This window comes from Rhyacophila brunnea, unplaced genomic scaffold (assembly GCF_057557595.1).
Source record: "Rhyacophila brunnea isolate RB1 unplaced genomic scaffold, BYU_Rbru_1.0 scaffold_2, whole genome shotgun sequence".
In the NCBI taxonomy this organism is placed as follows: Eukaryota; Metazoa; Arthropoda; class Insecta; order Trichoptera; family Rhyacophilidae; genus Rhyacophila; species Rhyacophila brunnea.
The window spans coordinates 19,851,270-19,874,992 of NW_028232859.1; the positions used below are offsets into that span (position 1 = coordinate 19,851,270).

Here is a 23,723-nt window from a genome sequence, read left to right on the forward strand (position 1 = left end):
TTTTTTTATAAAGTGAAGTGTGTTAAAAATACTCATTATTTTATTAGAAAATTTAATAATAATGTAGGTACTTATGTAAATAATAGCGATCATAATTATAAATATTTTATGAAATTTTGGTGTTGCAATATGAACAATATTATGAAATTTCTACAATTTCAATACCGAGTAACAATTAATTTTGAACTTTGTCGTCATATTATCATAATTAAACATAACACTGATAGCAAAAGCAAGTGGTTTGCAACCGTTTATTTTTGGCCAATTAAAGTAACTGAACATTTATTATAATATGTGTTGGAAAACATTAAAAATACAATGAGTGCTTATAATTAAGTACTATTTTTTTAAATGCAGTAAATTGGAAGCATACTTTGGTATATACCAGGGGTCGGCAAACCGTAGCTCGCGAGCCACATGCGGCTCTCTGGGTATTAGCGTGCGGCTCTTTGCCAAGTTTCCAATTCATATTTTTTACAAAAAAGGTATGATTTTTGTCATTTTAAGTCCGCCCATTGTAAAAAGTCGACAAATTAAATTTTTCTCCATTTCATATTGACACAAGCACTTTTGAAATAGATTTTTTTTTTGGTGGATTTAACAAGCAAAGAGTTATGTAGCTCCAAGTTTGTAGGTAGGTCTTGCCACCAAAATTGAGGATTTGGAGAGAGAAAAATGCAATTAAATTTCACAACACAGCGGAGCGCTCTAAAAGATCTACATATAAGGTACCTAGATACTACGATTTTTAATATATGGTATAGCTTTCCGAACTCATATTCGAGTCTGGTCTATATGAGACCACTGGTATATATCATCATCGACTGTATGCTGCTGAATCCAATACTGGATGGTTAACGGCATCTTCATACCTCTTTCCATTTCTCTTGGTTTTTAACGTTTTGCTGCAAGTATTTCCGCCGAACTTCGTCTTGAGTTTTAGTTTTAGGCGAACCATAATAATATATTCTTTCATTGTACTTTGGTTACAACAGTTAGTTAAAAATAAATATCTAAAAAGAATAATTATGTTTATCATCTTTCTATAAAACCACAAATTTACTTATCTGTAAGTTACTTTAATGTCTATTGAACCTGGTTTGACACAAATTTAAACTTTTTTACGGCGAAGTGATGTTTTAAAAAAACGTTTTCAAAGTGGGATATTAAAAACATTAGATATAGTTTGATGTGTACATTAAGTAGTACACGTACACCTATTGTGTTTTCACTATATATGTATACCTATATTCTAAAATTGTTATTTAGGAGATTTGATTTAAATACTTCATGACAACAAATTAATCATTCTCTCAAACCCTTTTGTATGTAAATTTCCTGAAATTACAGTCCGACTTTTATATCAAGTTATATCACAGGTCTGCATGCGCTGACATTGTTACGTCACGAGTTCTTTGCGTGTTAACTTGTCATAGTGGATACATATTATATCTCTGACACTATTCAAAGAATCAAAAGCTTTCTTTTTTGTTAAGCTTTCTTACATTACCCCTATATTCGAAATAATGCACTCAACTGCTTTTGCAAACATTTTGGAATTTTAATGATATTAAAACTCTACGCGATATCGAACACACACTAAATTCTGGTCGCGGGAAATGTAAATGCCAGAGTTCGAGAAATAACCGCAATGACGTAGAAGACTAAATATAGAAGTCGAACAATTTATTGTAATAATTAATATATACATATTTAGAAAGAGATGGCCAATTTTACAAATAAAAAATATTAAATAATATTTATTACTTTATCAGTAAACAACAGTTCATTACCAATGAAAAACATTACTTTATAAGACCAGATATTCGACAATCGTAATGACCATAATGTCATAATATTGCTCAGTGGCATACCTTCTACCCAACAGTAAACAATAAATTTGTGTCTAGTTTACTTCTACTATACTTAATGTAATTACTTATTGCTGTTTGATAGTGTTCAATAATTAATTTCTTCTGACAATTGTGATCAGTATTATTGTTCTACGTATGTAGAACTACGTTATGACATGAATTTTATACGTGAGTATTCATTATTATCTCAATTCCGTCTCATTTATTATTAAAAGTGGCATATTCTGACCTTATGTTAGTTAGATGATAATAAATTCTTGTATTTAAAAAAAAATATTTATGGTATGTATGTAAGTGTAAATATGTTTTTGAGTGATTATGAATTTAATTAATTATCTAAGATTTCTCAGTAACTTCACAAATAAAAACAGACTTTATTAGTTACTATTTTTAAAGACTGAAAATTTCACAAACCAGTATTCTGTAATTGAACTTTTTAAAACAGTACTGGTAAAGAATAATATTTCTCAAGAATTTTTCATAGTTCGTTCTACACCCCTTTTGAAAGGTTTTGTTCTGCTCCAAACACATGTTTAACGGAATGCAAATGTCAAAAAATAATATTACTTCATAATTAAATGGCATCATTTTCTGGAAATACCTATATGTTCGTCTGCAACATTAAAAACAAATACAATTCGGCACCTACCTATTACTTTTGGTGTAAGTACGTGTATAGCTACATTGTTATCACATAGTTTTAAAATACTTATTATTATTTTATTCAATGTTGATTACCTATACCTACCCACATAAGATTAAAGAATTTTAGATTCGTTTCGGTGGAATTTGAAACATTTCAGATAATGTAGTTATTAGCAATAGTTCGCAGGAATCATAGACGGATCGATAATTAAAACTAAATGATAAGATTTGACCCTCTTATGCCACAATATATAATATATATATATATGATTTTCCCAAAGCCTGGGTATTTGTTTGTTATTAGGCCTTATGGCCGGTTGTAGTGGTGTATATTCATATATATATTATATTAAATATCAATAAACCGAAAAGTGAAACTATATGTAAGTTCGAGACCCACTAAGTACAATAAAATACGCATATATAATAGACACATATTTTGAAGATTTTGGTTCTTTCTGATGAAGTGATAGTCACGTCTGCTTTTTGGATATCACCACTGCGTGATTCCTAGATGATACATTCAATATTTTAAATCAAATACAATTTGTAGTATTTTCTTTTATTAATCTAACGTTGGTACTTATCTATTTGGTAATAAATAAAGCTTGGATGATGTATTTCTTTTATTACTTCAATATTTACGATGCTGTGAAGATATGCCACTGTAAAAAATTCGTTTTAATTAACCTCTTTGACCCAAATCTGCCTAATTCACACACTACACTTTTTATTTTCTCGTTAGTAGAGTACAAGTGGATATTATATTATATTCACGGCCAATATCAATTCTCTTTCTTTATTATATTATAATGTGAACAAAAAATTGAATCTTTAACATTTTTTCCACATCACAAACTCATCAGTCATCGTTGCCGGCTAAATGCGTTTCCTTATAGAAATAATTGAAAATAATGTTTGATATGTGGTGTCTTGTTTATTTTCAAAACAATCTATCTGTGCTATCAAATAATTTTATTTAAAAATAAATTTGTGTTTTATATTGATAGTATGGAGACTTTTTTTTTCAATTAACTCATAGGACGCTAAAGACTCGCCTGGCACGTATCGATTAGGTGGCCATGTAATTAGCATGCTATTTAAATGTGGTAATTAATTAGTTATTTTCTAGTCAGCAGACAATGTATTAATGACTAATAAATAATAATGGTAGGTATATTTAAAAGTAGATTTCTACTGCTTTCTATTACGTACTGATAATTTTATTTATTCCGGTCTATTAACACACACACAAAATTGATTTCGACGTGATATATTTTTTTGGATTTCTTAGAATTATATTATGATGTTGAAATATCGCCACACTGTGAGGCTTCATTTATTATAAATTACAGAACTGAACTCAAATATATTGAACCGAAAGACTACCGATTAAGTTGGCTAAAACGAATTTCATTAAAAATACCCAATATAATAACTATTGTGTATTAAGCGTAAAATAAGTTGTTTATCCAAAGAGCCGGCATTATTCAAAATATTTAGACGAACAATTACAAATAATAATACGTACATTATAGCAGTGGCGACCGGTGAGTTATTTTACTGGGAGTTCACTTTTTTCACCTTTTGACTGCCGTAAAAAGGCATTTGCCTTCATCAAAACTTCACCAAAAAATCAAAAAAAAAACTATTGGTTTTTTTAATTTAGTACATTTAAAAGAAATAATAAATAACTCACTATTTATTATTTGTTGTACCTCTAAAAACAGTTTTTCTTCAAAAAAAATGGATTTTAAACTTTAACACAAACTATTTTGTTTTGACCGAATTATTAGTAGTACCGAAATATCTCGTATCTGGCAGTGACCGTGATTTATTGTTCATTTGTATGAGAAATCCATTCTTCTGTTTTTCATCGACACAAATTTTTCAATTACGCGTTTGTTGAAGTCAGGAATCTCTTGTATCATTCTTTTTTCGATACTGAGCATACATAATGCGTTCAATCTTGATTGCGCGATGGTGTTTCTACTAAAACACTTGATCCGTTTGAGTGTGAAAAAACATCTTTCGCTTTCCACTGATGTCATCGGAATAGTAAAAATTAAATTTAATAGTAAAACCGTTTCCGTAAATGTGTCAATGAGATTTTTTTCGATTAAAATGTTTTATAATGCTGAGGCGCCATCAGCATTATAAAAATTATCCAAGCTGTAAATAACAGACAATTCATTTTTGAGTTTATTTTTATCTCAAAAGTCAGACGTATTACAGAACTAGTTTGAAGAGATATCATAATTGATAAACATTGTGAATTTAGTTATCAAACTGAAAAAAAACTTGAAGTTTATTTTTAAATTGTACTTCGCCTAAATTTGAGAAATGTTGTCAACATGTGCAGAAATTTAAATGCGTACTGTGAAAAGAATTTATTTTTATAATAATATTGAATAAAAATTGTCATACAATAATTGTACGTATGATACGGGCTGTATTGTTTTAAAACCGATGAATCTGCGTTCGGGCCGAGAGCGACTTGAACTGTCGCTCCCGAGCACGTAGAAAAAATATTTACGTATTGCTGTTCCACGCGCCAGACGACGCTCTTTCTCATTGCAAAGAAATCGAAATTAGATTACTGGGCGCTTTGGTCGAGCGATGGCGAATATCGCTCACATCAACATATAATATTATTATTTAAAATAGCCGGTTAAAAACACATATTAGAATTTGTTTTTGTATATGAATTAATGACTACGGTAATAGATCAGAACACTTTTAATTAATCAAATATAAATTAAATACTCATTTAAAAAAAGTCTTTTCGCATAAATTGAGTGGGTGGGTGTGCACCGCTCCAACGCTCTCAAGGGAGAATCGCCACTACATTATAGGTACCTACGTAGGTAAACACAATGTAAAAAAATGTCGCTAAATGTGGGTGCTATTGAAAAAAGTTAATAACCTCCATTTCTCAATACGCCAACGTACAGAGTGCCAACTGACACAAGTGATAATAGTGTGTTCCCTGTATTTTCAATGCTTTCACGCACAGTCCGCACAATATAATATTTTGTTCTATAACACTTAAAACATTACAGTTTTATTGTCTCCAATTCAATTCATTGCGCCAATGTACAGAGTGACAACTACAAATAAATTCAACTACCCTAAAAATTAGATGTCAGTATGTCATATAGATACACAGTATACACAGATAACAGATTAATAATTGTATCTCCTGTATATATTATATTACTATTACAAAACGTTATTTTTCAGTGCTTTAACGCACACAAAATTATTTTTTTCCATAGACAACATTTCAAAGATAAAAAATAATGTTTTCGAACCGCCATCAAATACTGTACACAAAAAACTCGCGTAAACCCTTCTAGTTATATACTAAACAATTTCAAAACTAAGTGACCAGGTGGGCGGTTTTGAAATTAGACTTGTGTATATACAAAACACAGGTAACATGACTGACTGTAAACAGCTATGTACATTTTTTACAGCGATCGTTTTTATTCGTCGAAACTCGTTCGGTAGATTAAACATAGCCATTCGGGTGAGTCAAAATCCAAGCAATATCAATCAAATATTTAATTAAGTTGATTAATGTAATCAATAGAGGTGACCGTGTAAGTGTCGACGGCTCGGCTCGCGTTCTCAAACACGCACATCGCAGGGCACCTTAATCCACAAGCCGCGAACTAAAAAGGATCGTTATTGCATTTAAAAGAATTAATTTTACCTAAGTACACAGTGTGCTCACAGTAGACTGGGGCCAGAATTACGAGTTTTTGATTCTCAAATCCTAAATTTCAATGTGTATTACTTTGATGTATGTATTTCAATGTGTATAACGGTTAAGAGGTAGATAGTTACGCGTACCATACGTTCCAATTTAACTGGGATTGTCCCGGCCGGTATGTCATTTCGTCCCGGTATACAGTGCAATAGAACATATTTTCTGATCTACACGCAAAAAACCAATAATGTAAGCTTTAAACGGTATTTTTTTTAAAACTATACCGAAAGTATACGTATTTAGCCAAAATTATTACCTTTTATCAAATAACATGTATTTTATTGTATATGTTACGCCGAATGTGCGAAATTGACTATTACATGAAATGGGCGAAATTTTGCCTAATTCATGTAATAGTTAAGCCCGTTGCCTTATTCATGAATTAGGTAAATTATATGCCGAGTGCGTGAATTCGCTAGGGTATGGAATTCTTAAACTGTCGACATGACAGTAGAAAAAGTAAATTTAATACGGATGGGTTTATTAGTTATAATTGGACATAATATAATATTATTATTATTAGGTTAGGTTATGTTAGGTTTTGTTATTCTGAATTCAACTGAATGTCCATTTTGAGGTTAGCTAACAAGTGTCAACAAACTATCAAATCATACTATACAAACAAACAATCGACCAATGCACGATTGATACCCAAGCACGAATCAAATCGCGAAAATACCTTTTAATAAGATTCTTCCGTTATCATATTATTATAGTTCTAGATTTTTTTTGAGTATAGTAAATGGATATGAACGTCATTGTAGTTATTGATTGGTATATTTTTATATAATCAATGACATTTGACACATTTGGTTAGTTTAATTAATTGCAAAAAACACCACCGGAGCGCGACCATCTAATTTGCCCAATGCATGAACTAGGCAGAAAAATTACTACTGAATTCACGCACTTGGCAGATATTTTGCCTAATTCATGAATTCATGAAATAAGGCAACGGGCTTGGATTTTTCATGATTTAGGCAACATTTTGCCCATTTCATGTAATAGTTAATTTCGCATATTCGGCGTAACATATACATTTTTGTTATTATTCTGTCAGTCATTTACCAGATCAGTCAAAACCAAGTTTTGCCTTTGACATATTATTATTATTTATTTTGATTTATCTAATGTTTGATTTAGAATTTAGATGGTAAGCCTATACGTAGTGACTCATGTCGTTCAATTTGTCTATTAAATGTACGTACCTACGATACCATTTCATTTAACTGATAAATTACAATATTCTGATTGTTTTTGTAGAACTTATAAAATATGTTAAAGGTTTTATTGCAAAATAACCAGTTATGTGGGTAGATATTCCGTAGTTTGTATGAAATAATACTTGTGCTAATTGCCATATGAAATAATAAATAACTTTATTTTTAATAAGTGGATACTTACCAAGTATTCAATACAATGTACGGACAGATTCACAAGCTTAGATCTTACCTACTTATTGAACAACTCTTGCCTGGTCATTGTAGTGATTGAAGAAAATTATCAACAATAAGTATTGACCATTTTGTTTCACCGTACATTTAATAACGTTACATAATTGATATGAATTGATTCCTTTTGAATATTGAATAATAATTTAACTTTACAGATAATCGAACGGTTTACAGCAGTACGTATTTATTATTCATTCATGATTCATAAAGCGAAGGAAGAAATGTCTACAAAATCATTTAATTATACATTTTTAAATCTAATTGTCTGCGGTGGTCAGTTTAGTGTAAACCATAATATGTAATAATATTGCAATATTGTTAATTAATTAAGGTAAAGTAAAATTCAAGTATTTTAAAAGAAAATAGTAAGTGAATACTATTTATATATGTAGGTATATTCGCCAACGGGTTTATTCTAGCAGTAGAGTTTATTGTAAGCAAAATTTACCATCAGCTATAAATATACTATGACACCCACGGTGGCCACGCAGCATAAGCGTTGTACTATCACGCCGTGGGTCTCAGGTTCGAGTCTTGGGTCTGACAAATACACTTATTGTTTTTCAATTTGTGTGTGAGTCAGGGTATGTACTTAATAGGTTGAGCAAGTGGCTGACATCCATTTCTCGTAAAAAACAAAATCTGTTAATACAAACCTCTACTCTATGGAGGCATATAATGATCCTATTAGGATCGGACATGGTCGAAAAAAATATATATAAAACAAAGCTTTATAAATAGATAATAATTAGTATGTAATACAGAAAACTTAAAAAGTGTTAGCTTAAATTCTGATTTCCATACACGTTTCCTTGTATATACCTAATTATATTTTATGATCTACCTAATGTATTTTATAGGAGTAAGATCAATACTTAGGTACCTAGTTAAAAAGAAAACATTGGGGAAATGTAATAATATATTGTAGGTATGTAATATTATGTACTATGTAGATTTTCTTATTACATCGAATATTATTAAATAAGGTATTAAAATTGCCCGTATCATTACAAATAGGAGATACAACTGCTTGGTACCTTTTGTAATATAAAAAGGAGTTAACTAAATTACGAAATTGAAAGATAGGTAGGCAAATAGGTTAGTACCCACATTATTCAATAAGCCCCGGCCTCGGAACGTATTTCTTTGTGATCCGATGGAAGAACATTTTACATTCGACAATTTAACGCTTTATAGCAATCCGGCACGCACATTCACCAAAAGTAATTTATAAAAAAAACTTTGAGGAATATTAATTTAATGGGGTCCATTTTACGGATCAATCGAACTAGCCCTACTTGGGAGCGTTTACAGAAACGAATCACAATTTTACAGCAGTGTTTTGCCAACTAACGTACTTATCCAAACATTCAAATCATTGAAAGAACTGACTTACAAAGATATAGGTATGGACATAGACTAGATATGGAAGTAAATAACATATTATAATATCGCCATCGGTTGATGGCGATCGTTTCAGTTTTCAGCGACCAAGATCCATCAAGGTTGTCTGCCTCAGGGCTAAGAGAAAACTTCGCTCGTTTATTCGACTACTCAAACACATGTACCTACATGTAAATTTGTACGTATACAGTTGGCCGTATCACAGTTCACGTGAAATGTTGTATCAGAAACAGATAGCCGTATAGTATTGATACCAAATTGAAATCTAATTAAAACACTAAAACCACCAGAATACAAGGGAAAATAGAAAAAAGGTTAGATAAGTAAATAAGTATCGTATAATTAATATAAATTTTGGTAGTTGCTCGTAAGTCAATTATCAATGCTCTTATTGAATCTAATAAAATTTGAACATTATTTTCTACAATGCTCCACCAATAACACGTAATTCTTTGGTATCAATGCTATACGGCCATCTCTTTCCGCTAAGACAGTTGACGGTGAACTGTTCTATGGTAAAATTTAATATGTGCAATGTATATGTAACTAATCAAATGAACTGGATTCTCTTCTTCTGTGTTTCCTTCCCTAAAGACTACCCCTAAACTACGAGGATATCAAGATATTCCAAAGACATTACTTTCCGCTCTTTTTACTTCTGGGTATTACTTTACATGAAGGGTTGCGGAGAACACTAATGTTTTAATAATAGTAAATTTCGTATAAACTGAGATTCTCAGATTTATAAAATTCTAAAGAACTCTGATAAGTTATGTGAGTTTCTCAAAACCTGGATGTTTATTTGATTGTTTCACTTTCACTACTACACTACTATTATTGGGCCTTATGGCATGTTGTAGTGTTACAAAGGAGCATATATTAAATTTTCGTCTGCAGGAAAAAATACTATTTCAATGTCAATTAACTATTATACTTAGAATGTTTGAATACATGAGAGAATAGATAGTCGTTTGATCTTCTTTTATTGGTTAAACAGGTAGTATATGTACGTTTCGGTAGCTATTTATATGCATAGTTTAATAATTATATTATATCTCTGATATATTAGTGCACAGTATAAGTATTCCATTATTTACAAATAATTTTCAGTTGAGTTTTAATCTCGAATACTTAACACAAAGTTTAACCTAAAATATGTATCAATTTTATAATTTGTGACTGTATTTTCAAAATAGTTTGATAACTCATGTACGACAGCCGCCAAAAAATGCGGGAAAGAGAGCGTCGGTGCATGAACAATGGAAAACAAAGAGGGCGTTCACAAAAAAAAAACAACAAGTTACAATTTACAAGATGTTAGGTATTATTTGTTGCCCGACAGACCGATTAATGCGTGTCATAGGCCAAATAAAAACCCATCAATCAAACTCTCAATCGAACTAATAACTTTCATAGCGGGATCATGATAGATACTGACTTATATCGAGAGGGAGGGTAATGAAAATTGCTTACAAATCTGCAGATAGCATTCTTGCGTTTTTGAGGAATAATTTGCTGAAACTTTAGCGAACGTCTGCGGGCGAATACCGTGGAGTGACTCAATAGCAATCTTCTAAAACCTTGGTTGGCGTGCCCTAGAGTCTAGCTAGAGGGTGCATGATTCCTATCCTGATAATATTATTACAGTGGTCAATATTCACTCAACTGCTAATCACCTGCTAAAACATTTTACGGCTTCGTTAGATGAACTTCTTGTACGGTAGGCCAGCCGGAGCATGCCTGCCGTGCGTAATATAATATAGTGAATACGCAAATAATTACAAGATAAAAAGAACTTTTTATAAACCACGTTTTTAAATTTTCTGTTGAATCATATAAACTTGACAATTCTATGTATTAATAATTTAGGACAAATAAGGCAATTGTCAACAAATCATTTTTTTGCTATTTTGCAACAAACAAACAAATATAGAATACTGAAATGTCATTTTGATTTCCATAGTAACGCACGTATATATTAATAATTTAGTTGCTAGGACCATACACATACAAAACAGAATTAACTGAAAATGAATTCAATTCTACTTAAAGATGGCTAAAAGTATTAAAAGAATGCATTGGCATCGTGTTCTGATATATTCTAAAAGTTTCAAATGTCTAGCTAGTCGGGAAGTTAGTTAAAAATTGATTACAAAATTTCTACTGGATAAACTACCACCGGACAAACAAGAATACGAGCTAAGAAAAACGTGGTAAAATAGGGTGGTTTTATTGTAACAGCATTATCCGTTTCACATACCTAATGAAATACGTAAGTAGACAGTTGTCAGTTTTAAGGACAAACACCATCAGAGTTCGTATAAAAAACTTTGAATTATACCAAGCTTTTCTTTAAAGTTTAGAAATTTTTATAGACTTGGATATGTAAATATATTTTTGTATGTGAATACTAATAGAGACAGATGATTCTGCTGTTTTGGGAGTAGGTACATAATAAAATATCTCTGTTGGTGTTTTTTTTTACCTATGAAATGTCTTTCGGTTATTTAATATATGTCTTAAGAGCGTACTTCAATGAAACGGCAAATAATTTTCAACGGTAGGTGCTACGAAATTTCTCACTAGTCGCTAATCGGAGACCGACGGTCGAGGTGTTTGCACGTCGATTTGTTTTGTCATATTCTTAAATTATTTATATTTATATTATTCTTAGCGTCGGATGAAAATATTCTTAAATCGTATAAAGATGACTAAAAAACTTTACGTATGTACTTAAAAAAGAAAACACGTCCATGAATATACTATTATTATTAGTAATATAACAATAAACATAATATTAAATGGACGCATGTTGGATTTTTATGACAAATTATTTCGTTCAGCACGCGTCATTTGCACAATCCGCGCATCGCCTAGCCACGATCTTTTTAGACCATGCCTCATATATAGCCTTAAGAAGTTGGGCTATCGTCTAATATAACGTCTTTGCCACTGGTTTAGATACATTTGAGATAGTAGTAATCTTATTAAATACCTGTTTACAATAATACGTACACATTTTGATAATTGAATATTACAGAGATTGTCTCAAAACTTTTTAGATTTATCATATTGTGGTTGTGCATATATGTATAGGTATGAAAAGGTCTAGTTGCATACAACGTATAAGGTACGGTAGGTACCTATTATGTCCACTATTGTGATATTTTATTGTCATACCATGTAATACATACCTACAAAATTTACTAAACTATGGTGTATTATGTTTGTGTGTGGAATTAACGTCATGATAGCAAAAAATTTTCACCAGGGCCCTATTTGATCAATAATCGCCACTGAATTTTTTGCCGCCGTTATTTTTATCATTAAATTCATCCATTGTAATAAGTTTTATAATCTCATATTCTACAGGTAATTATAAACTGTGTAAATCTTAGCTGGCTTCTCTTACAAATGACTTAAGATTGCTCTGTCTCTCTCTTCACAATTAAACCACCACAGTTCAAATCCTATTGTCTTCAGGTTTCTAAATAAGAACATTTTGGTTAGTTTGATCGAATTCATTCTTGAGACAATGTCTCATGTCAGACATGTCATGGCCTATCCAAGGGAATTATTTTACTTTTATATAAATTACAAAAGAGGAATCAGTCAAAAAACATTCAAGAGTTCGTAGTTAAAATCTGAGAAAAACCCTTTCTCAAAATCTTAGTCCTTTCACTCATGCTTTATTATACTCGTACACGGACTTCTAGTAAGTAGTGAAAAGATTAAACCTATTGAGGACTAGCTACACATTCCACTTTTTAAGGCCACACCGAGATTAATAATAGATGAGTAAAAATTTACTTAACTAAAGCAAGACGTAATTTTCTTTTTTATTTGCATAAAGTGAAAAATTATGAATTATTTTTCTACTTTACTCATTCAACGATTCAACCATACTAAAGTGTTTTCCATCTTTATTAGTCCAAACTAGTCAATATACATTATCGTAAAAGTAATAGGGCCTTCAAACTTATCAACGCTTCAAACTTCACATAGGTACCAAACAACCGCTCATTGAGAGCAGGAGATTTAAGCCCATATTCCATTGGCAGATTGCGTCTGGCCCGATCGTCTGCCACGACTGTCAAACTCTATTCTCTATGGTTTTCAAGGATCGTGAGCGATCGGGTCGAAAGTGGAAAATTTTCTATTATCCGTCGTGCGATCCTTTCATTATCAAGCGAAGATTGCCGAAAGCGTACGAAAATAGCCGAATATGCGCCTGAGTCATGCAAACGGTCGTTCATTTCATTCTACTGGTCAATTTCAACTGAACCACTACAAGATGACGAAAACGTCGAAAACTTAAAAAATATATATGGAGTATCACCGAGGACACAGTCCTCGTCGAATAAATACACGCCAAAGATATAGTGTGGAACGTAAAAAAATCCGCCATATTCAATGGCGATCACGCTGTTCTTCAGTTAGCCAACTTTTGACCCAGTGTTTTCGTTTACGGCGAGATGAAATATAGCCATACTTGCTACAATAAATTAGTCTTTGGATTATTCGATTTCGATATTCGAATTACTCAATTGGTTTTGGAGATTCAAGCTCGCCCAGTTATTCATGATGTAAATTAACAATAAGTATACAAACTTTCTATAAATGTCAAATGGCCGCATAAATTTTAACAGATCTGATGCTCGCTAGGTTTGACAGCTGACAGCTCAGTTTTGTTGACGTAAAATTGCGCGGGAATGCGTTCAGTGTAGCCACCAATCTAAGAAATATCTAGTTTTCACTCAACCTATATTTTTAATAACACTAGTATTATTTTAACCAATCAAATCAAGGACCAACGAGATTGAATCGTTGCGTGTAATTGCAAATAGCTAGCGACGACGGTTGGCGTCGATCGTTGGATCGGGTTGGGTCTGTGCGTCTGCCAATGGAATATGGCCTTTAGACTGAAAATGGGAAGGGAGGATTTGAGACTAAAAATGAAAAGGAACGGCATTTTAAGTCTATCTAATGTCATTGCTATGCCTAAGAATAGTCAATAAGTAGTATTAAACATATTATCACTTGATCCTCCTCTGTATTCGATTCATTTACACGTCCGTAAAATGTGCGTGTGTGCGTTATGTTGCGCACACAAATGCCATTGCCAAACAATGAGCCGATGCGCTGCACAAACCCCTTTTCAAATTAATAAAACAATTTCTTACGCTCGCTTGCGCTATTCGGACGTCGGAGGGCCAGAGCACAAAACGCTGATGGCACATTAAGCTAATAACATGGCTCGCCGTCACAATTTTCTTAAACTAAATTTTAAAATATTACAATTTTCTTTTCTCCCGTGATTAGAGAAAGGCGTCTAAACACGGCGTTTTCCGCTGATCCAACAAGTCCTCCTGCACAAATTACTAAAATCAAACACTATCTTTGAAACAGATTTTTAACTTAATCATTTTTATTTTAATGGATTTAAGTTTTGTACTACCTATTCCATTTGTACTCAAATGGAATATTAGAATTCAAATTCTATCGAGTACCTTCGGTTAGTTACTAATAATTAGTATATATTAATCATTAATTTATATTGTACTCGCAAATAGAACGACATTTGTTACACATGCATTGGCATCTTTTACTGAAATCAACTTTCATTAAAAAGCCCTTCTTGACACTTACGATATCTTGATATTATAATGTAACCTAACATAACAGCAAATTAAAGTTAAGTTAATTATATTACTAATTAAAGTAAATTAAATTGAGTCAGTAACAAGTAGCCGAGTTTTCTACATATTGTTATTTATGGTCCAAATACAAATTTTCGGATACAATATTGCAACTTGAAAATAATTATAAATAATTATAAAAACTCTCACATTTCATTTTAAGAAAAAATACTAAACTGGCAGCTCGGAAGATTGGCATAAAAAATGAAAACAAAAACACTTTTGATTCCGAGTAGAAAATTTCCCTATATCATAATATTCCGCGAAAATAGAATTCTCCCATGTCGAGAAAAGAAAACAGTGGAGACGTCAAAACATCTTAACTTGACCAAGGTGATAGATGAAAGGTAGACTTATTATAAATATGACATAATTTTAAATTAACCTAACGTCTCCGCGAGGCATTTCTGTAACGAGCCTTATGTATTTGTGTAGGTATAGTATATTAAACTTATTAAAGCATGCATATTATTATTATTATGGGCGTGTAACGAGAATTTTTACAGGGACCCTTTTGTGTGATCAACGAGTCAACTATTAAATTAAATTCCATCACATACAATAATGTTATTTACTAAATCACTTTGTGTTGATGAAACCAACACATTTGAACCAAATGAATTTAATAAATTAATATATCTTTTATTTCTTCATAAATATATATCATGAACATGTACAGATGCAAATTTCTTCTAGTGCTAATGTGATAGTGTGACTTGCTGTTATTGATTTTAATTACATTAATCCTATTCCTAATTTCCCTCGCTCACCGCCTCACCCACTATGTCTTGTTTCGTTCGAAAATTATCGAACCTTATACTCATGTAATATAACATGCTTATATTGTGTATATATGTATATGTTCTAATAAAATTAAACCCCTGTAAAAACAGTCCTCTAAAATATTCAGACCAAATTTTTATTCATTTAAATACAATGTTCATATCTTTTCTTCTAATTAATTAAAAATAATAACACTTATAACTAACAATGACAAGACATGATGTAACCGATTTATTTGCAAACAACGAAGCTAATAACTGACGATAACATGGGTCTACGCTCAGTGCTACGGCACGCCGAACCCTCTACGGCCTACGCCATACATTGAAAATGTATACCTAGATATAAATTGATTAACAACGTTGAATTTAAATTATTTGAGTATACGTAATATATATTAGAGATAATACCTATTTAAATATTGATTTAATTAAGCTAATGCTATCTAACAATAGTGTTTTTTTTCTACAAATATGTATTATACACGTTTTTCTTAGGTACTAATAATGGTGCCTGTTGAAGGAAGATAGGCTGTGGTAGGTAACTGAAAAAGTCCTAGAATATCCATATTTATGTGACTTTCGTTTTATCTTCAGTATTTTACTTATACAATTATTTACTAAACATAAAAGATACTATTTTACATTTTTATAAAAGATATTTCACTAAAAAAATAAAATGCACTAAAATAGATATTGTATAAAAAAAATGATGCCAAATCGAAAATCAAACTTGCGCTAAAGCACTCTACGGTTTCGTTAGTTGAACTTGGCTACCCGTAGTTTCCCTACTGCGCGCAAAATATAATATAGTCAACGCAATAGGGTAGATAGGCGTTGTTATGAAAATATTATCCGTTTCATGAAATGAAGCAGACAGCCCTCTGAACTCTATGAATACTACATCATACTTGATACCAAAACCTTAGATTATACAAAGCCATTATTTGCATTTGTTAGTAGAAGATTCGGTAGACTTGGATACGGTATATCTATGTGTCTATGTGAATCTTGAATTAGATACGGATGACTTTGTTACTTAGAAAATAAATATATCTCTGTTGGTATTTTTTACCTTTGAAATGTATTTTTAAATTTATATTTCTTGAAAGGGTAGGTTTTAAATAAGGGCCTAGTATGGAGTCGCTTATTAAGTAAAGGTAAATAACAACTATATACCATGTTTATTCAGAACGTAAAATGTCGTTGAATTGACAAAATTTTCCTGCAATCTTTCAGTTATAATTTAAATTCAAATTCCATTAAGTACCATGGGTCCATAGTTTTCATTTTTTTAACCATTACTTATTAACTTAAATATATAAACTATATTGTTGTCAGTAGCTATTTTTTACAATATTGTATAGAATTAAATATATGTACTTATACAATTTGTAATAGGTAACGGTCGTGGACCAAACACTCAAGTCTACTTTTTAGATTATAATTCCGACGTGCACTGTTAATATTATTAATTTATAATATGTATTTAGAAGTAAAGACGGAGTGTATGAAGATTATATCGTCCGTGGCTTTATGTGGACCAAGACTCCATCCCTCTCGATCTTCCGCTTCTCTCAGGGCAGAATGAATGGTTCCCCAGTCAGCTCCTTCACTTGAATACTCTTCCTTTGCCTCGTCTAACCACCCAAAATCTCCAGTCTCTCCAGGTTGTCCGCGCCGGACAATATATTGTCTAATAAACTGCAGAATGCGTCTCAGACATATTGTCGAGAGCAGTTCCTTTATCTGCAGTCTCTGAATAATTGACTGGTTCGTCCTATGCTCTATCCAAGAAATACGAAGCTTTCAGCGCCAACACTACATCTTGCAACGCACCCTTGCCTTCAGGGTCCATGACTCGATACCGTATAAAAATATGGAAAACACAAATTTTTGCACAAGCATCAGTTCAAACCAGTCATAATATTATTAAATTATACCAAAATCTTAAAAATATACGCATTAAAATGTTAGGCACCCAAATCTTATCAATATCCATGCAACTAATATAAAAAATAGCCTCTCATATAAAAACGTGACAACACTGTCATCCTCAATAATAATTGGATAAGGAAGATGTGCCTTCATTGTTATTTTTAAGTTTTTAGTTTTTTTGGGGGGGGGGGGCTAAAAATCAGGCAGTAACTACTGTCTCCAACCATCTTAATTCACCACTGACTATAGTGCGACAAAAGAAGCTCAAAAAAAATCGGTGTGTGTACTTATGTACGCGCGTTAGAAATCATACTTCTTTGGCGTAACAAAATAGAAACAAAACTTGTGATAAACTAAATTCTTTGACTAGCTCTGGTATGGCTCTTAATTATCTTGTTAAATTACACACTCAAGAAAAAGGACCGCTTATTGGAACGCCGTTGGTTTGTTTACGTAAGGAATTGCAAATGGCCTACAATCATAAATTCGCTGCCAAGGCAACGGAATAATTTTAAACTATAATATCATACTGTATAATCGTCACGATTGCAGTATCATACTGTGGCATAAAGGTAGTGCGTTCAGCTGATAACCGAACAATTGGTAGTTCGAATCCAATCGAGTGCGTTTTTTTCGTGTGAAAAAATAAATTATGTGTTACATGTCACACGCCAAAAATACACTCTGATCTGATTTCCCAAACGCGCCAAATGAAGTATAACTTCAAAAACATTAAATAATTGTTCTAACCAAATTTCAAAATAGTTCTACATTTTGGTATACCTACGTATTAGCCCGAGTTGGTATATTGTATTTTGTACTAATGGCATTCTATTCGGGTTCTTTTGTTAATCGTCAAATTAATATAAGAAAGTAGTCCCTATTCATAACACTTTATTGTGGTTTGGACTATTATCTATATTAATTTAGTCCGCGGCTATCACAATTGAAAACTTGTTTGCATGTAAAGTGTTATGAGTGGAGACAGCATTGCCTCCCACACCAACAAAGCACCAACGCAGCTCGAAATAAATTCAATTACACGCGTCTCTCCGCGGACACGCCGTTGCACGTTCCTCCACTACTTGTGATTAATCATCGCGCTGGATTCGAACCCGGGATCGCCGAGTGTGACCGAGACACTTTTTATACTGCGATCATGATATCCTGCAACCTGAAACGCTCATGGCACAGTGCTAACAATGTTTTATATTACAATATTATCACGAGTCTGCCTTGTAATGAGTTTTATTAAATTATTTAATTGAAGAAAAAACTATATTTACGTTATATTAGTAAGGTGTGGAACATTTCCTTTTTTCTTACTCAGCTTACCGCTCCTTAGTAGAATTCCCATATAAACTTCACCGCATTGCAGCTCAGCTTAGCAGCAAATCGTAAAATATTTTATTTTAATTATCTCAGAAAGTATATCTATGGTATTTTATCTACACGGAGACCAACTACAATGAATCAGTTGGCGAAGATTTCATAAATGGGGCGCTTGCATTCCGTATCGACGAACCACTCCTAATTCTGACAATCGTATTAGTATGAATTTTTGTTAAGAGCACATCAGTGAAACGGCAAATACTTTTCAACTATAGGTGAGACGTAATTTCGCATACGTTGCCAATCGGAGAGCGATAGTCTAGCTGTGAGTACTTCAATTTATTTTGTGATGGCGTCGGAGAAATATATTCTTAAATCGTGTAAAGATGACTAAAAAACGTTACGCATTTACTCGAAAAAGAAAACATGTCAATGAAAATATTATTATTATTACTTACTAATTTAACAATAAACATAACATTAAATGGACGCATGTTGAATTTTTATGACAAATTATGTTTTGTTCGACACGCGCGTTTGCACAATCTGTGCGTCGCGTAGTCACGATCTTTTTAGACCATGCCTCAGTTGAAGTATAGCGTTCAGTCTGTGCGCGACGCGTTTACAAAACTAACACCTGCGTCATTGTCACAAAAAATGTATATCGCATGTTACGCCAGTGATATCCTCTCAAGCAATGTCAGCATCTTCCCTCTAGGAGCTAGATCCAACATTTTTCAAAGAAGTTATGTACTTATGTTTCTGATGGTTCCAAGTTATATGTCTCAATGAATAATGTCACATTTTTATCGTGATGTATTGAATAACATAATATTTAACTTGAATATTTTTATAAAAAAGACCATCTCAAATATTTATTGACCATTATGCTTACAAACCTAAATTACTACTTATGTCGAAAGTTCATAAAAATAACCCATATTAAAGATGAAATTAATTTAGTATACTTGCTAAAAAAAACTAGAACAATAAACAACCGCTGTATTTATTTTGAATGCGTCATTCAAACATTAGGTAGGTATGTAACTTATCTGATAAAATAAATATTTCAATGTCATGTTTTGATTTCCCTGTCATTTTCTTTTTGGACGAAGATCCAACAACTTTTCTAGTAATTTATTTTATTATGCACGCACGTATTTCACTAATTTTCAACGACTGGACAACACTGACTCTTTCGTTTTGGCTGCACGTTTTGAGCAACGGTTTCTCGGTATTACATCTAATACCATAATAGACAGGGACATTAAACTTATGACAAGAGATACAAAAAATAATTAAGTAAACTGAAAAAATGTTTCATATTTTTAAAAATTAAATAGCATATCACAATACAATTATTACCTATATTTTGCTAGGTATAATATTTTATTGTACACAATTGTATGTTTCTAGTAAAATCTGTAATAAAATAATACATTTTACATTCGTATTTTCAAAAAAATCGACCCTTTTTAAATTTAAAAGAAAATGTTAAAATAAATTATATTGTTCTTTTCCAAAAATCATCATGTGGTCAAAATACGGTGTAGGTACTAATAAAAACCGGATGTAAAACTAAAAAATTCCATTAATCCTCCATTTTATATCGTCTTTTTAATAATTACCATAGGTTTTTGTCAAAATAAAACAAATCGTTCGTGTTTTTGTTTTCGTGTAGAATAAAAAATATACTTAATTAAAATGTACTAAATTGCAGTTTTCAAAGTCACTCGCAAAAAGTATTACGATAGGATTATTGTTTTATTGTATTCACAAAAATAATATACCTACTGCTTTAGGTAATTATTATTCACAACTCGTGATAAAAAAAACAGCACTAAAAATCCTTCCATACAACAAAAATGCTGGATTAAATATAAATAAAACGATTTAACAATATTAAAATATTAGTAACTAGTCAGTAGTTACAGAACATCTTAATAGAATGTTAGAAATGCGAAAACTAGTCTCCATATACCTTCGTTAATAATAGTTTTGCTATAAAATTCAAGAAATACAAATCCCGCTAAATATCTTTTAATTTTACTAATATTTAATGTGTGTTTAGCTTACGTTTACATGCATATTATGATACATACATAAATATTGAAAATAACTTATTCTTTAAATCATGTTTAAGTTTATCCCATATTTCTCTATACTCAAGAATCGTACCTTGTTACACCCACACCCAGGATGTATTCCACTTTCCTTATTTTGTGTTTTTTCTAAGTAAGTACATTTTTGTCTGCGTTGGCACCTTTGCAAATTAACGAAAACATGGCAGCTTGTTTTGTCGCTTTTCTCGTAGGTACCTATGTCTAAAAATTATCACCAGTTAAATTTATAAAATATAAATACAAAATTACCTCTATTGCCTGTCATTTTTTTCATGCAATGTAGAACGCAACTAAAATATCTGGCCGTAAGTTTATCAGGCCTGCGTTAGATAACGACAATAACCATAGATAATCGAGTAACAAGGTGTGAAGATTTTATCACAGATTTCTACTTTTCAATGCTCCATCTTTTATTTCAGAAAGGGCTTGAAAGAAAAAATATAAATGAAATTCGTTCAGCCATTGTAAACGTTTACATCATATTATTACCATCATCAGCAGCATTATGCCACAATTATCGGGATGACACCGTGTTACATTGAGATGATTTGTAGGATTTTTTAGATATTTATTACAATGTATATTATATAGATAGGTTATACCCAGCAACACCTATCTAAGTATGTACATATTTGTAAACTATACTGACATGACAAAGGATTAAAGTAATACAATATTGGTTATCAGAGTGTTTTATACTACTTACTTACTTGTAAATATGTAGGTACTAATACCCCGCTTTTGATGAGGGAACCAACCTGGATAATTCCCGTACGCTATCGGTCGTAAAACCGATTCATTACTCATTTTTTTTACGCTTGTCCTAGATTCTTAGTCGCTCCCTCATGACTGAGAATCGTGACCACATTGAAATCATCTTTTGAGCGACCAAGACTTTACACCCCTCTCAATCCTCTGCTTCTCTCAGGGTAGAGTGAAAACTACCCCCAGTCAGTCATTGTTTTCCTGTGTACGTGTCGAACCAGTAAGATGCTTTATTTACTAAAATAGTACTCATCCTGACCAATCCTTACTATCCTTCCGGTGTGAAAACGGCGGTTTATTAGTACGTAGGTATATTCAATATTGCATTTTATTTGTGGGTTGTCTCTTTATACGTTTCAGGTTTATTGCAGAACGCTCTCAAGAGCGATATTGTAGGAAAATGTAGCTACATACTGTAAGGTACATGAAAATAACCTGCGTTGTAAGATAATTAAATATAAATAAATAAAAAATACCGTTTATCGAAATAATTTATTCATCTCACTTTGTTCTAAGTGTATTGACAAAACAATACAATAATTATTATAGTAATAGCGCTTGCACACGTGCATGGATTTACTGGTAGCAATAGTGCGAATTTTAAACTATCGTGACAATCACTGTTTACATGTAAAGGTGCTGACTGTCTCTCCAATTCATTCTTTATGATTGAGCGAGACGTAATGTTGTCATTTTATGGTAGGTACTATTTCGTACTACGTTAAGGTTCCCACCACCACCCGTCATATATGCACAGCCGTGGATATGCACGGCCGCTTTCTATGACGCTTTAAACGTGTCTGAAAAAAGTGATTTTAAGTGCTCGTTCCGTCCCGAGACGGAGCCGCACGGGACTGATGCTGCAACCATGCACCGTAGTGATAAAAGAAGAAAGTTAAGAAAGATTTTTTTTTGTTTTTTGGACTGGCTCTGCTGTCCGCTGACGTTAAGCGCTTTGTGTACCCGTATACTGAATGTCACGAATTGAAATGATCGGTCAACCTGAAAATAGTGTTTCGTCTTTTTTGCCGGCAGGTTTGGCATTATCGTTCTACTGCGCAGGCGCAAATCGAAAGAATCCTACTGTCACATGAAAATTCAGAAGCTTCCAAACTTTTTTTGATTCATGCATGCAATCTTGCCAACTGCAGGACAATACATGTTTACCCATACATTTTCTTAATGTGAACAGTAAATCCACGCACGTGTAAACGGGGTATAAAAGTCAGACGCCAATTAAAATGTCATCTGTATTGTTGAAATCATTATTATATTGTGTTTTGTCTAATAATGTTGCTTTGTTTATCTCTACAGGTAACATTGTAAGAATGAATTTTGTGAATGTGCTCCCGTTTTTAATTGCCCTCCTGTGTACCGCGCTGGGAAGTCCTCGCGTCAATGATGAAGTGTCTCGCCGTCACACTCGACAGGCTTCACGCTGCACCTCAGACATGTGAGTTGAAGATTCTTTTAATTTACATACATGCATTATGCGCATATTCACTGACTCTGTGACTGACTCTTCAGTAGATAATACTGTAAATTTAGTATAAAATTCAGTTTTGGTTGGTAGTGATAATCTATAGCAGTGGTGGCAAACCTATGGCATGCGTGCCACCAGTGGCACGCGGATGATTTTGCATGGCACGCGTTTGAAGAGAAAAATACCTATAATAATAATAATGACAGATCGCATTGTATAAAGAATAACAGGCAAATACTCTTCAAAAATAAGCATTACGTTTAATGTAAATATATAATTGCATAGGTTGGTCCTTAAGCTTTAGGCGTCACATATAATATTATATCACTAACCTCATCAGGTGGCGGAAGATGCCGCGCCGTGAACCTGTAATTTTGATTGATTTACAATGCTTGAGACCACTGTAGCGAGAGAATGCCCTGATAAGAGTAATTCTGGTGTCAATTTGT

The 23,723-nt window shown here is 32.3% G+C and overlaps 1 protein-coding gene across 2 annotated transcripts in view; it reads left to right on the forward strand.

The window, feature by feature from the left end:
- Positions 1-1,864: 1,864 nt before the first annotated feature.
- The window catches only part of LOC147072012 (uncharacterized), a 28,634-nt gene continuing 6,775 nt past the window's right edge, over positions 1,865-23,723 (forward strand). Inside the window, exons 1-2 of one of the 2 annotated variants that reach the window (XM_085946546.1) lie at positions 1,865-2,042; positions 23,106-23,244. In XM_085946546.1, coding sequence (XP_085802672.1) covers positions 2,030-2,042; positions 23,106-23,244 — 152 coding nt within the window. In that variant the 5' untranslated portion in view covers positions 1,865-2,029. Of the gene's footprint in view, positions 2,043-21,853; positions 22,012-23,105; positions 23,245-23,723 lie in introns of those variants that run through there. The other variant, XM_085946547.1, reaches the window with a different exon arrangement.